At 45.2% G+C, this 15359-nt stretch overlaps 1 protein-coding gene across 4 annotated transcripts in view; it reads right to left on the reverse strand.

Moving 5' to 3' along the window:
• The window catches only part of WNT11 (Wnt family member 11), a 28978-nt gene extending 17459 nt beyond the window's left edge, over positions 1-11519 (reverse strand). For 2 of the 4 annotated variants that reach the window (XM_017731677.1, XM_008631668.2), the window contains exons 1-2: positions 11002-11519; positions 7614-7732 (exon numbers count right to left, since the gene is read on the reverse strand). In XM_017731677.1, the coding sequence (XP_017587166.1) occupies positions 7614-7732; positions 11002-11121 (239 nt within the window). In that variant the 5' untranslated portion in view covers positions 11122-11519. Of the gene's footprint in view, positions 1-7613; positions 7833-8390; positions 8501-11001 lie in introns of all 4 variants that reach the window. The other 2 variants (XM_017731679.1, XM_017731678.1) reach the window with 2 other exon arrangements.
• Positions 11520-15359: the final 3840 nt, after the last annotated feature.

A 15359-nucleotide genomic window follows, 5' to 3' on the forward strand; every position in this document is an offset into this window, starting at 1 on the left:
ATAGGTCTTCACTGACAAATTCCCAGGTGACTGGAGTTTAGCATTTCTGGAAACTAGATAATTGGAAGGGAAACCACCGCTCTGCTAGCTACATAAATACATACATCATACATGTATTTAAAAGGTCTGTTAAACATACTACAAACAGAAGTTCCCACATCTTACCAGTGAATTTTAAGGGAAAGGAAAAAGTGGTGGACTTGGCAGTGTTAAGTTATTGGTTGACTCAATGATCATAGAGGTCTTTTCCAACCTAAATGATTCTATGATTTAAACATCAGAAATTCTGCCCTGTGGTTCATCTCAGTCCTGTACACACTGGTGTTCATGCAATGTTCCATTTGGAGAGGGGCCCATCCAGAAGGCAACTTATCCTGCTTTAGATGTGAACTTGAGCTGGTGGAGACAAAACTTTTTGGTGATATGCTGGGTGTTCAGGTGTCTCAGCGAGATCACATCCTTGAAGGCAGAGACATGAGTCTCTGAATAGTATGACTGTCACCTGACTGCAAACCTCTACAGTGTGGACCACACAGTAGTCCTTCAGGGTCCTTCTTTAACCCATGGAAAGCAAAAAGCCACATCTAGGAAGTAGTTAGCATTTTGTGCTTTTGAGACCTACAGTAAGATACCATCATGACTTAGAAGTAGTCATTTTCTGCTCTGTATAGGAAACCCAGACACCGAGCAGGGACACAGACATCTGAATGGTATAAGCACAGAGCTGAATGAGATATGTCCAACCCCTAGCACCTGACACCAGGCATCTGTGAAAACTTATTTCAGAAAGCCTATCAGCAACTCTCAGGAATAGGCTGAAACACAAATCAGGCAAAAGGCCAAAGCAGCTCATCAGTAATAGAGTAAAAATGATAAATACTCCAGCACACCATGTCCCAGCAGCAAGGGAAGCAGGCAGGGTGTGGCAGGAGAAGTGACAGAGCTTCAAAGCAGGCAAATGAGGAACATTCCAAGTCTCTGAGAAAGGCTGTACTATGAGGCACCAGCTCAGTTTTCTAATCAGAGGTGTTGGGTGGCACTTGAGAGGCCTTGGAGTGTTTTAGCTGGCCCTCCAGAAGGATGTTTATATCACCTAGGTCTTGCACCACATTTTCTGATCTTTTATAGAAGTCTTCAGCCTCTTTAAAGGACCTAGAAGGCTACATTGAGGTACTTCTATCTCACCATTACAGACAAGTCATGAACAGCAGAAATAACCACCTACAGGTTGGGATGAAAGCAGAATTCAGACCGAAACTCATCCTCAGTGTGAAAAAAGGGGATGTGATGCGATGAGACTGTATTATTACAGATGGCCTGAAGTGATCACCATTAGAGAAGCAGTTTTATAATGCAACAAGAAGGCCATGTACTTCATGGAAGAGGGAAAATACCTTCTGATTGGTGAGAACTCAGTAAATGGCAGCAATGGCTTTTTCTCATAGAACTTTCTCATAAAATTTTCTAGGAAGCCTACCAAAAATAAAACTGCAAGATGCAGGAAGGTGTTTTCTGAACATCTGCTAGGCCTGACCTTCACACCTTTGCTTGTGAGAACCTATAATTGGAAACATCTCCAAGCATGGGGAGGAAAAAGTAAAAGGTAATGGAGACGGAAAAGAAAACTCAGTTGCTGTAGTCACTTGCTGAGACTGAAAAGTGCATTTATAAATCACAGATCAGGAATGTGAGAGGATTCACAGGTCATCTAGTCCATGCCCTGACAACCCAGGTTTGCCCAGTCTGTGTCCTATATTCAGGAATATCTTCTCCACTCCATGTCACTCTAAACCCTCCTCGTGGAAATGCACCACCCCTCCCTGCTTCCTAAATTCTGGCAGCATCAGGGGAGGGATACCCACTGCCTGCAAAGACATTACTGGGAAACAATGTCCATTTGTGGAAAGAAAAATACCCCCAGGAGAGTCTGGTCCATGGTAGGATTTGGTGATGGGTCTCTGTCCTATCTTCACCCAGTCTCCACTGATCACCAGCACTGGGAGGGAAACTGGAGCCAAAGGGGCACAACCATCCTGAAAATCCAGCCCTCAAGGGCATAATTAGTAGAATAGCCTTCATTTTCTCAACTTGGGAAAAAAATCCCTGACAAACATCTTTCTGTGGACTCACACCCTTCATCTGAAAAGGGGATTTTACCTGCTTTCACCCTGGAAATGCTGTTTTTCACTGTTTCCTCCTGATAACATCATGCTCTTCTCTCTTAATTCTCCTGCCCCATCCTTCATTCTCCAGACAACTAAGGGGTGGTTGTTTCAGGTTTTTTTAAATATACATATTTGATTTATCCCTTTAAATAAACAGGGCCTAAACCAAACATCTCCTGCTCTCTATATAACACAGCAGGTCTTTCAATTGAAATTATGGATACTGACAGAAAACCATAAACATAATGGAAATATGCATAGATGATCATGACATTCGTTTACTCTTTTAATTATCTCAGGCAGTTAATAGATTCATTTGAAAACATTAATGCTCTGCAGTGTTAGGTCCTTTGAGAGGTATGGGCCCATTCCTGCATGTCTGGGCTCCATGAAAGGACTTTTCATAGGAGCTGCAGCTTAGGAAGAAGCACCTTCAGATCTCAGCAGATGTCAATGAAAGTCATACATTATTTGGTTTACAAGGTACTCTGTGAGTAGGACACTGCTCCTGGTCAAGCCAAAGGAGAAAAATTCCTTGAATTGAGAAGCAAAACATTGGTGTCCTTTAAAACACATTTGAAGGGTGGAAGAATCTTCTCTCTGGAGGCATCTCCCCACCCTCCCTTGTGTGACACGATCTCAGAAGGTCTCACAAAGGGACTGCTGGTGAAACCGTGAACATCTGCTCCAAATTGTCAGCTTTGCTTTCTGAAAAGGGACTCTTTTTAATGCCTATTCCTAAATGGTTTAATCTTGCAGGGATTTGGGTAAAACAAAAAGATTTAGACAAAATTACATGGCTGTGGAGAGTGAAGTGTGTGGTAAACATTAATAAAGAGAGTCAGAGATTGAGGGTTCTTTTTGTATTTTATCTCATTGCAGGTTTTTAATCTGCAGGACCCTCATTTCCTCAGGTTTTAATCTGGAAAAGGCTTGCAGGGGTGTTACAATACCCTTGTCTAAGCTCCTGGTAGTCAGAAGCAGCCTATGCCCTTGCCACCCTGCCCTGCATCAGTCCCAGTCTGGGGACCACAAGTCCTGGGAAAGACACCACATCCCCTGGTAAATGCTTCCCCTGGTTCTGCAAAGCCTTTTCAAACAGAGAAGTAGGATTTATGTGGTTGAAAAAAAAAAAAAAGGAAGAAAGAGGAGGAAGAGGGAGAGAAGTGTGTGTGTGGGGAAACCAACACTGAAAAGCTTAAAATAAGAGCTGCTTTCAGATATGGTGCCAAATTCAGTGCTGGCAGTAGTGGGCACAAGGCTGTTGACTTCAAGCCCAAGTTTGACTGTAGTCAATGCCAGCAGTGAGTTGGCTCACCGAGCGCCAAGGAAGGCCACGGAGCTTTGTCAACTTTTCCTGAGCTGCCTATGGAGCGAAGAGCAAACTTCAAAGACATGGCACCCCCCTTTCCTCACCTCCAGACTACTCCCCTCCTGCCATCCCCATCCTGCAGTCCTTTCACAGCAGATCATCTAGCAGTCCCTTGCCAGGCAGACAGTCTCCTCACAGTCTCCATATGCCAGCTCCTTCCCACTACTGATTGAAGGAGAGAAGGAGGAGCTGCCAGGAAGCACAAAATCTTTCCATTTTCTCCCCTGCTTTTTTCTGGCTGCAGAAGGGCTGCTCAAGGTTGGTGGGCTGGGGGACATCCTGTGTTCACCAAAAGGTGTGGCTAAGCTACCTTTTGCTTCTGAAGAGCTACGATTTAACCACAGGAATTGTGCAGCAACAGCTGGGAATGGGACTCAGCTGGGGATGGCTCCAGAGCACGCAAGACATGATTGGGTCACCACAATAGGAACAGTCAGAGACTTCCCAAAGTGACCAAGCTCCACTTAAAAAATGATGGTATTCCTAATGCCAGCACTCACTTGTCCTGGGCATATTCTGCAAGCCATGCAAAAAAACCCCAAATCACTTGCTGCATTTGGCTTATTTACAACCACTCTTGCATTGATGGGGACACTCAATACAGAAGGACTGAGGAGATGCCAACCCCTGTGGAGGCAGAAGTGCCTCAGAAGCTACTCTGTGCTTGAACATCCCAACATCTGCAGACCTCTGGGGCATGCACATCTGCCTGCAGCTCCCTCTAGTGCTCATCTATTTTTCAGTTCTACCCAAACAAGTTGCTGCAGCACCTGCTTGGTCAAACCCAAACTCTCCCAGGAAAGCTAAACGGATTGCAAAAGCAGATGGGGAAGTTGATAGAATTGCTAGATGCATTGGCCCTAAGATATGTCATGGAAACCAATTGCTGCCTCACCTTCCCAGCCACTGTGACACAACACCACAAAATGAGTTAACCTCTCCACATACCTGCCTTGCTCTAAGGATGGGAAAGTGTTTGCAAAAATAAGATGCAGGGTCTCATATACATTCATGAGAAAGGCTGCCTCTCCATAACAATCCTGATCCAGCAAAGATCTGGAGCCATACTCTGGCTTTACACCTGAGTAGCTCTCTGGAGCTCGGATGAAAGAACCCAAGATAGGAAATTTCTCCAGCAAGAGAAATGTATACAAGACCAAGAGCATGTATACGAGATGCTGACTGTCCACACACTGTGCTGGATGTTTGGTAGTGCCCAGAACCAATCTCCAGCAGCTGGGGATCTGGACCACAGAACTCATAAAAATAAGCCAAGTAAAATAAAATAAGTAACTCATTTTTTTACCTTCTCCCTGCTTTTACTAATTTACAGGGCATATTTGTGTTACTGAGAAGTCCTAAATGGCTGAAAATTGTGGTTTTCTGCTTCTCCTCCCCCCAAAATTACATCATGCACTGAAACCCAAATTTAATTTCCTATCACCTTTCATATCAGTTGCTCCCTCAACTCCAGGCTGGTGAAACCCACCTCCTTATCTCTCCCTTCCCCTCCCAAATCCTCTTTGAAGCTTGCCTTTGGCACCATGCCTACAAAAATGATGCAGCGGGCAGACTGCTGAGAAAAGTCCACAGCTGAAAACTTCATATAGCACTTTCCTCTTTCTTCATCCCATCCTTTTTCCCCCCTCTCTGCTCATGAGCAAGAGAAGGCAGGAGCAGATTGCAATTGTACAGCACACAGAATATGAGTCCAGGGCTGTGATTGCAGGTCTGAGGTATTACTCAGTATTTGGTACTCTGTTTGCCAAGAACTTACCCATGCAATTTCTAAGGACAGTCCCTGAGCCCCAAGGAAAAAGAGTGATGGGGAGCGGAGAAAATTAGCCTGTGTTTCCATAGGAAAATAAGGGTGGGGAAATGAAGAGAAAAAGCAAATGAAAGAAAAATCAAACATAATCTTGTGAAATCCCAGGTGCCAGCATCCCAGTTGCAAAGCGTTGTGGACAGGGAGCGCAGGTCTCTGCCAGGTTTTAAGCAGGTGTAAGGGGAGCTCAGTGGTGCATCTGGATGCAGTTCATGTTCATGCTTCAAATGCCACTTTAATCCCAGCTTTCATCTTCCCCACTTGCTTTTTGATTGGGGGGATATGTCTGCTGGGAAGGGGGAGGAGCAGCAACTGTGGTGTCTTGCCTCCAACTGCTTCTCCCCCCACTCATCCCTGAAAGCAACCCTTGCAGCTTAACCACTTAGTGGCCAAAAGGCTGCTTTTGACAGCAAAGCTATTGGGGACCTTGCCCTGCCTCCCAGCATTTTTTCATGTCTATTGCTTGTCACCATACTATCAGGTTCCCTCTGGAGCTCATTTCACCCCTGCCCTTTGGAGGAACCCAAGCCCTTCACTCATGATACAGCACCTTGCCTAAAGAGCGATACCCATGCCAAGCATATGACCAAGTCCCTCCAGTCAGTCATGGAGGAAAAAAAGGTTGCAAAGGAGTCCCATGGACATGTTGCTAAATGTCCTGTAGAACAGAGATGCCTGCCTTTCCTGGTGCGGGATATAAGCAGAGCTGAGAGCCAAAATACTGGAGGAAGCTGGCAGAAAGAAACAGCTCGTCTATGTAATTGAGCTCTGCTGACTACTACAAGGTGTAAAGCCAAGACAGTGAAGAGCAAACCAGATCCTTACTTTCCTCTACTTCCAAGATGGTCCTTAGAGTATGGAGACAGCAAATGAAAGATTATGGACTGGTTTGGGTTGGAAGGAACCTTAAAAAGCATCTAGTTCCTGCCTTCCTTCCATAGGCAAGCATGCCACCTTGAAAGATGCCCTAAAGTAGGTGATTATTCCTCCCACCTGACCGTATGCATTTAAACACCCTATGGAGAGATTCACTCTGCTTCTCTTTATGGATATGAAAGGCAGATAGTGGTGTGGTGTCTAGCAGCTACCTGCAGTACATGGCATCACCAGAGGCTTTAACTTAACATTTCTGTTGAATGTCTCTGTTCGGAGAAGATGAATCGCCATCTGGAAGATCCTCTCTTCCCTGACTGCATGATGGGCAGTAAAAGTACTGGCTTCAACAGGATACCTTAATTTGTAGATAACCAAATTTAAGCCTTTAAGAAGGGTGGCATGAATAGAGCTTCAAATGACAATGATTGGAACAGCAGAGTGGGAATTAGACATAGCATGAAGCCTGTGGCAGACAGAGCAACAAAACAGGAACCTCTTGTCCCAGTTTCACCACCTAGCCCAAAGATCCTTGCCTCAATGCACTACAGAGTCTTCCTGGCATTGTATGTTATTGTGCCTTTTCTTTTACAGAAGATGCTCATTTGAGGCAAACGCATATTCCCTTATTTATTTTGTGCCCAGCTCCAAACCCAAGTAGAAAAGACAGATCACTCATCAAGGACATGCAACCAGATTGGTGGTGGAGTGGCTTGTTTATTTATTTTGCAGTAAGCAACTAACTGATTGCTTGCTTAAGCAAAGAAATGAGACAGTGATGTTTTCACTTTGCAGTGACTTTACCTCCAAGGAAACTCAATCCCGATGTGACCACAACCCCTGGTATTTCTTCATTCTCCTCCCCCCTCCTTGCCTCATTTTTAATGCCCTTCACAAAATCCAAAGGTTAAAAGGTCCACAAAAAACCTGTGTTATCTGTCAAGCATCCTCTGTGGTTGGAGATGGGCAGCATTATCTCAGCTGCCATCCCTGCCGCTCTCAGTTCCTACTCAGCATAACCAGTGGTCCTGGTGGGAGAGTTTCCCAGCATGGCAGGAGCTAATGCTAGAAACTTCATTAAGTGGCTCATGTGAGCATTCAAGTGTGTGCCTTTCCCTTGGTATCAATGAGGAGGAAAAACCCCAAATGAGCCTAAATCATGCATATTTTAGTAAGAAGATGGAGACATATTGTTAGCATAAGCTTATAGTACACACACTTGAAATCAATCAATGCCTGGAGAACTGCAGTGCTTGCTGCTCTTCAAACAGCTTTACAGCATGCCTCAAACAGCAGTTGTACAAAGGGGTAAGAGACCAGCAATTCATTGAAGACCAGCAAAAACATTGAAAATGCAGAGATAGAGCCAGGTACTTACATCCATTTTATCCCATAGCAAAGCCCTGTCTGCAGAATCAACAATAGAAAACCAGCTAAGAAAAATTGCAGACTTGGCTTCATTTTCTCCACTTTCTCCTGCTTGCCAAAGGAAATCACCTTCTCCAAAGAAAAAAAAAATTAAAAATGAGTTTTTCTAATATTTTGTGCAATGTATTTTCCTTCAGTTGGGTGTTGCTCGTTCTTGGAAATGAACAACCTGAAAGGAGAGAGAGAAAGAGCCCAAGCTATGGTTAACTCTGAAGTTTAGCGAGTCACTGCGAGAGAGAAATCTATTATCCAAATTGCAAAGGAGTGGTTTATGAATCACAAAAAGGTTTGGATTATCCCTTCTGAGTCCCCTCCCTTGCCAAGCGTTGATACAACCTTTTGAGTCAACAGGCAGACAAACCGTATGGGTTGAATTACACAGTTATGGTCTGATTGTGTGTTTCCATTTAACCCTGCATGTGGCAAGACTTTATTTGCTGTTTCACTTTAGTGGGGTTTTTTTCTCCCCTTCTCCCAAAAATTTGTGTAACTGCTCAGGAAGAAGAAAAAAAAAAGATAGATCTTTAGACTAGCCCAAATCTTCAGCTATTCATCTCTCCCTTTCCTCTCCCCAGATTTATTTTTCCTCTCTCTTTTTCTGCAGAGAAGACAAATTATAAAAACCACATTTCCCTACTTAATGTAGATGCCCTTGCCCTGCAGATGTTTCTCTCTGATCTGTTACAATAAATGTGTTTCGCTCTTTACCTTTTGCTTTTCTTCTCACCTCATTAAGTCTGCCTCTCACTTCTTCCAAGGCCTTGGCACCTGGAGCTCACCGAAAAGACTGCAACTTTGTAAACATAAAATCCCATTTTTTTGTCTCCAGCGAGCAGCCTGGAGGAGACAAAAAAGGTCTCAAGGATTCCCCCACACTCCTTTTCTTTTTGTTGGTTTTTTCCTTCTTCAGGCCAAACAAATAAACAAACCAGGTGCAGGACTTAAATACTGTCTCCAGGGCATGGCTTGCTTATTTTAGCAGCGGTAATAATAGCAGTAAATGGGTTTCCCGTCAGTTACTCACTTCAGACACTTCTCCAGGCTGCTTTTTGTGGTCTTAGCAGTGGTTTCCCATCCCATGAGAAAGACAACAACAAAATAAACGGAAAAACCTGCCCACCACATTGCATCTCTGGAATCCCACAGCCCATCGCACAGCACACTGGCATACCCAAACTGTAACTGTGCATCTCCCCACATCACACCCTCAAAGGGGTTTGAAAATGGCTGGAGCAGTCGGCTTCACTTTGGGAAACCACTTACCCTGGAAAAAGGGTATCCTACCAGATCCCCAGCTCTGGATTTGTCCAGCTGCAGCTTTCTGCCTCAATATCCCCATTTGGGGAGCAACTGGGTTGGGGGGAATGAATATTTCTGAGTGTTTTCTCTGCCATCTGCAGCGTATTTTTCTATTCAGGCTGCTTTTTGGCTATCCCAACCCCAGTGCCTGGTGTAAAGGGTTACTAGAGGAGTGCTGCTTTACAAAGGATTTTAATAACCTCTAGGGGCGAGTTCCTGGCTCCCTTGAAGTCTGAGACAAAACTGACTGCCTACAAGGGAGGCAGGATTTCATTGCCATGGATTGTTTTTCTTTAATGCCCACTTGGATTTGGGTTTGATGCATCCCTTGAAGGCAGTGCTCCCACAAGCATCCAGGCATACATACTTCTTGTTTCAGAATATTTCTGTGTCTTTTAATCTTTGGGAGCCCTTTTCTTCCCACCACTCCACAAGTACACTGGAAACCTTCAACCCTTAATCCTGCCCATGCCTTTCAGTGTCTATTTAGGTATTTCAGACCCCTTATCTCACTCCCATGAACTGCTGGACAACACAAGAGTCAGGTGTAAAATGTTTTAGATGGTCTAAAACCCTCTCACTAAACCTGACCAGCCAACACCATTCTCTACTTCCCCCCTCCCTGCCTTGAAAAAGTCACAGTTAGGGGTTTTTTCAGCCCCTGTAGAGGAAGAGAAATTATCTAATTCCCCCATACCTACCCAAAGAACTGCAATCTTTGCCTGCAATTGCACCCCTTTTATTGGGAGAGGTAATAATGCCTTTTTCCACTCAGTCTAGCAGTGGTTACATTTGCAAGAGCAATTTGTACGGGGAGGGGAGGGACACACTTTCAGGCAGATGTGATGTTTACAGCTCTGTGAGCTCTGGGTCAGTGATCAAACCAACAGCAAGTGGCCTGTGGACTCCTAAAAACAGGAGCTGTTTTTAACTCAAAGCTCTCTTTTTTCTTCATCTCAAGGCTGTTTGCAGCCAGCCCCACCCTGGCACACAGAATACACTCCCATCAGACACCTCCAAGACTCTGAACTCAGAGATGGGAATAGGCAATTTTAACTGTATATAAACGTGTGAGTATACAGCTCACATTTTTCCAGTTTTCCCATCCAAGAAACAAAGACATCCACTTGACTCTGCTGCCAGCCTGCAGCTCTCTCCAGGAGTACAGCAGCCTGATTTAGGGGTAGCACATCCCTAAATGACCTGCAGTGAGGACTGGGAGCAGAGAAAAGGAATAGAGGGTGGTGGAGCTGATTCCAGCTGCCGGGTGTCACCTGCCTCTTGTTGTCTTCTGCATCTCCCTTCTCCCCTGCAGCCCCTGGGTGTCCCCACTACCCTGCAGCCTCCCGGACTCCTCTCTCCGCTGCAGCCCCTTGCATTGCCCTTCACATTTGCAGCTCCAAGGCCCCCCTCTGCCTTCAGCCCCTGGGTCTCCAGTCTCCCTTCCAACTCTTGGGTCTCTCCTCTCCCCTGCAGCTCATCGGGCACGGGTCTCTCCGCCCTCTGGGTCTCCTTCTCCCCTGGGTCCTCCCCACTCTCTTGCACTCGTACTTCCCCTCGCCGGGTCTCAGGTCTCTTAATTCAGCCTCCGAGTCTCCTCCTTCCTTGCATTCCCTCGGGTATTCCCTCTCCCTTGCAGTCTCCAAGCCTCCTCTCTCTTGCATTCCCCCGGTTCTCCCTGCCCCATGCATCCTCCCGGGTTTCCCTCCTCCTTGCAATCCTCCGGGTCTCCCCTCTCCCTTGCATCGTCCAGGTCTCCATTCTCCTTTGCAGTCTCCAAGCCGCCCCTCTCCCTGGCATCTCCTAGGTCTGCTTTGCAGCCTCTAAGAATCCTCTCTCCCTGGAACCCCCCGACGTCTTCCTCCTCCCATGCATCCCCTCGGAATTCATCCCCTCTCCTTGGAATTCTCTCCACGCCTCGCAAACCCCTGTTCTTGGCCAGCCCCGCACCTTCGGCGTTTCGAGGAGCTCCGCCGAGACACTGTCCCCTTCCCACCCGTCCCGGCAGTGGCTCGCACCCCCCTGCGGTCCCCGCTTACCTCCACCCGGGCCAGGCTGCGCGAGGACCGGGTCCGCTCTGACGGGACGGCCCCCGGAGCCGCCTTATATGCGGCCCCGTCGGCTTTGATATGCGGAGTGATGTCAGCTCGGATTAGCATAACAAAAGGCTCCGCGCCCCGCGGATGCGCCCGCGGGTCGGCGGGACTCAAGAGTGTTATTCTAATGAGCGGTTAATGATTAGCAATCATTTGCAACAAAAACAGCGAGTTGGTGTTTTCGCCGGAACGTGAGCTTTCCCGAGGATGCTCCGCTCTCGGAGCTGAGCGACCGCTGCCCGGGAAAGGGACAAGGATATTTGTCGCGCTCGGGGCTGTCAGTTAGATTTGGTTCTTCTGCGAGGGTAAGGAACCCGGCAGTCCCTCAGCACAGTCGTACCTCACCACTTCCTGCTGTCGTCTGCAAGTTCCACAGCCTCTTCTCTGATCTGTCCGTAATCGGTGGAAAGAGAAGATGCTGAGGTCTGGTTTTTGCTTTCAGGTCAGAAGCAGAGATAGAGCCAGGTACTTACATCCATTTTATCCCATAGCAAAGCCTTGTCTGCAGAATCAACAACAGAAAACCAGCTAAGAAAAATCGCAGGAAAGAGCAGATGTTGAGGTCTGGTTTTTGCTTTCAGGGTTCGGGGTTGGAGGCTTGGTGATTGCCTGCTAGCAAAAGAGAAAGAGGAAGGAAAATATAAAGAAAAAGAAGAAAAGGGGGGGAAAGGGGGAAAAAAGGAAAGTTAGTAAAAAAAGGAAAAGGAGAAAAGAAAAAGAAGGAAAGGAAAAACCAAACATACGAGAAAAGAGGAAAGGTAAAAAATAAAAAAGGAAAAAGAGAAAGAAGACTGAGAAGAGAAAAAGGGAGAAAAATGGAAAAGAAAAATAAAATTTAAAAATTAAAAGAAAATATCAAAAAGAAAAAGAGAAAAGGAGAAGAGAGAATCAAAGAAATAAAAGCAAAAATTATAAAAAAGAGAGGTTAATAGAAAGAAAAGAAAAAGGGAAAATAAAAAGGAGGGAAAAAGAGAAAGGAAAAAGAAAAAGGAAAAATAAAAGGGAAAAATGAAAAGAAGAAAAGAAAAACAAAAAAAAGGACAAATGAACAATGAAAACAAAAAAGGGAAAAGAAGGAAAATAAAATGAAAAGGAAAAGGAAAAAAATTTAGAAGAAAAAAGATTAAGATAAAAACTCTGTAAGAAAGAAAAGCACAACTGACTTCTGAACATAAGGCCTCATGAGTCTGAATTTAAGACATCTGTCAGCCATGGGCTCTGAAAAAATGGATGCTGGTTGTAAAAGTACTTGTGTAATTTTTTTCATTTGGTTTAATTGTGGGTTTCAGGTGAAAGGAAAGAAGAGAATAAATGCTTTAATCCCTGGATCAAGAGACTCAAAACAGTTTCCTTAAGGTCTGTTTTCAGGACAGCTATTTATATAGGATAATTTTTTTATGTATGTGTCCCTGTGCTGACTGCATTCATATACACAAGTCACAAAAGGTCCTGTGTGAACTGCTAAGAACCTTGTATACACAATCCCAAATTCCCAAAGCCACTATATTATTTGTTTAAGACCCAGTTTTGCCAGCAGCTTTGCACAGTATGTCCATTTTTCTTTGTGTGACAGCTGCCCAGAAGTACTCAAACTGCTCCAAACTTCCATTTCCCTGGCCTTCCTCCCATCCCACTGACCCCCAAAAATGTGTACCTACAAGGAGGAGGTTTTATCAGGGTTCACCAAGGAGGACATATTTACACAGGGAAATTGCCGGGTATCTATTGCAATCTGACTTGCTGTGCAAATGCTCTCATTTCTGTATAAATAGCCTTTTTCCAAATTACCTTAACTTTTAAAGGGCAGCAGGGAAAATGCAGTTGTTATTAGTCAATAGGAGTAGAAGTAGTAAGTCGTGGCTGTTGCATTACTCATGATTATGCAGTAGGTACCTACTGTGCTCAGAACTGTGCAAACAACACAGCTACATGAGTCCTACCATCAGATCTTCATGGTCTTAATATTGGTGCTGAGAGGTGACTGGCCTTAATAGGTGCTGAGAGGTGATGGTGTAGAGGAGGAATATAGAAAGAAGGAGATGGTTCCAATCTGCATGGTTTTCTTGAGTACTAACAGTGTGTTAAGGCTCAGAATTGTGGAATCATTAAGGTTAGAAAATCCCTGTAACATCATTGAGTCCAGCACTGTCAGGGCCACCACTAAACCATGTCTGACATGCCAGGGAATCTTTAAAAAAATGGCACTGGAGTACAAGTATCTACCCATTGCAGTGTCCATGGGAGCTGCTTGTCCATGTGTTCATCAGGACAGAAGGACATAGGAGATACAAGTGAAAAGGTGGGACAAAGAGTAAGAAACCAGAAGGATGCACACATAAAGGATATAGGATAAATATGCTCTGCATTATCCACGTGCATAGAGGGAACATTCAGGAAGAGCCTTGGGAAGTTTAAAACCACTCCAAACCTTTAATCTGAGACAATTTTGTGCACAGACAAGCCCCCAGGCCCTGATATGATAAATTGTTTCAGCACATATTTAAATACTCTTTATGTGACATGTTGTGTTCTAAGTACGTTGATGAATCAGGGAAGTCCATTGTTGAATTGTTGCAGTTTTATATTTCCTGCTCCTCATGCACAAATTGGGTTGTGGGTCTGGTGGTAAAGCATGGGTGCTTTTGGAGCACCTGGGAGGTAGGGAGCTGCCAAGGTGTGCATGCGGGGGTTTATTTGACAGGACCTGGGTGCTGAATCAGTAACCTAAATCTAAAAGTTTAGCAATCATTACCTTTCCTACTGCTTCTATGAGTCAAAGCTATTACCATTTTCATCAGCAGGAGACAATGATTCACCATTTTTCGTGGGATTTTCAGAAAACAGAACTGGTCACACCAGTGTGACAATTAACAAACCAGAGCTGGGGCTTTCCATTAGCATTTAAGCCCCAGGGGAAGCAAGTGGATGTTGGGCAAACAATCCTCTTTGGCTTTGCAGACTGCAAAGAAGATTTTACATAGAGTGTGGATGTATCCATCCATTAATAGAAGTGGAGGCAGCTGGATGATATTTTCTGGATTGCATTTCCTAACTGACCTAGTTGTTAGACTTAAATGTTTGGAAATTCATCTTTAGAAATACCTTTGGGGTGCTATAAGAAATTCATTAGCATGTCAGAAAGATAACTGGACTGGAAAATAAGGCTTTATTGTAATCTGTTGCACCAGTTAACCTCCAAAACTTGAAGGCCTCTCCAAATCTACCATCAAAGTCCTTGCAGGATTTATGAAGAGTGTTTATGGAGTTGGGACACAGAATCATAAAATCATTTAGGTTGGAAAAGCCCTACAAGATCATCAAGTTCAAGCATTCCCCCAGCACTAACCCACATCCCCAAATGCCACATCCACACAGCTTTTAAATCCTTCTAGGGATCATGACTCCAACACTGCCCTGGGCAGCCTGTGCCAGGGCTGAAAAACCCTTTGTGGGAAGAAATTTCTTGTAATATACAACCGTAACCTCCCATGGTGCAACTTGAGTCTATTTTTTTGGTCTTATTGCTTGTTAACTGGGAGAAAAGACTGACCCCCCCCACCTCCCTACAGTGTCTTTTCATGCAGTTGTAGAGAATGATAAAGTCTCCCCTGAGCCTCAGAAGACTAACATCAGTCTTGAAAGCTACCATGGGCAGCACAGGTGAGACTCCCTGCACCCAGATTTCAGCTACACCTGTCCCTGATTTCAAATGTAACTCAGAAGGGGTGACTCTCACTCAAGAAGGAGTCCTGCAATCCCTTGCAGAAGTCCTAAATCTGTTACAGACCTTCCCAGACTTGCTCTAGATAAATCATAACTCTGCCATTGAGAGCAAGATACCACATAGGTATTGGACTCTACTGGATTTCAACCAACCACACAGACACAAAAAAGGCATATGCTGTGTCTTGGTTTGAAAGACAGGTGTCTGCTAAGGAAGGCAGAAGCCTCCCTTGAAGTGGCAGATGCAACCCCTTTCCCTCCGAGTTATTATAATTTTGAAATCAAGGGCTTTTAGGCAAAGATGTGGGAAATAGGAATAACAGTTCTCTACTATTATATATATAACCAGTCAAACAAACAACAATAACTACAGCAGTAACAGCAAACAATCACAAACCCAGTCCCAGCCTTCTCGGCTGTCAGGCCCTTTCCCCTCGGGTGCAGTTCCGCTCGCAGCCGGCAGGGGCGCTGGCGGCTCCCGGTGAGCAGGGCAGGTGCGATGGTTCCCCCGCGGCTGCAGGGGGCGCTCCGGAGCGAGCTCGGGGAGCACGCGGCACCGGTGCCCTGGGATCCCGGGG

This window comes from Corvus brachyrhynchos, unplaced genomic scaffold (genome assembly GCF_000691975.1).
Source record: "Corvus brachyrhynchos isolate BGI_N302 unplaced genomic scaffold, ASM69197v1 scaffold3, whole genome shotgun sequence".
NCBI classification, from domain to species: Eukaryota; Metazoa; Chordata; class Aves; order Passeriformes; family Corvidae; genus Corvus; species Corvus brachyrhynchos.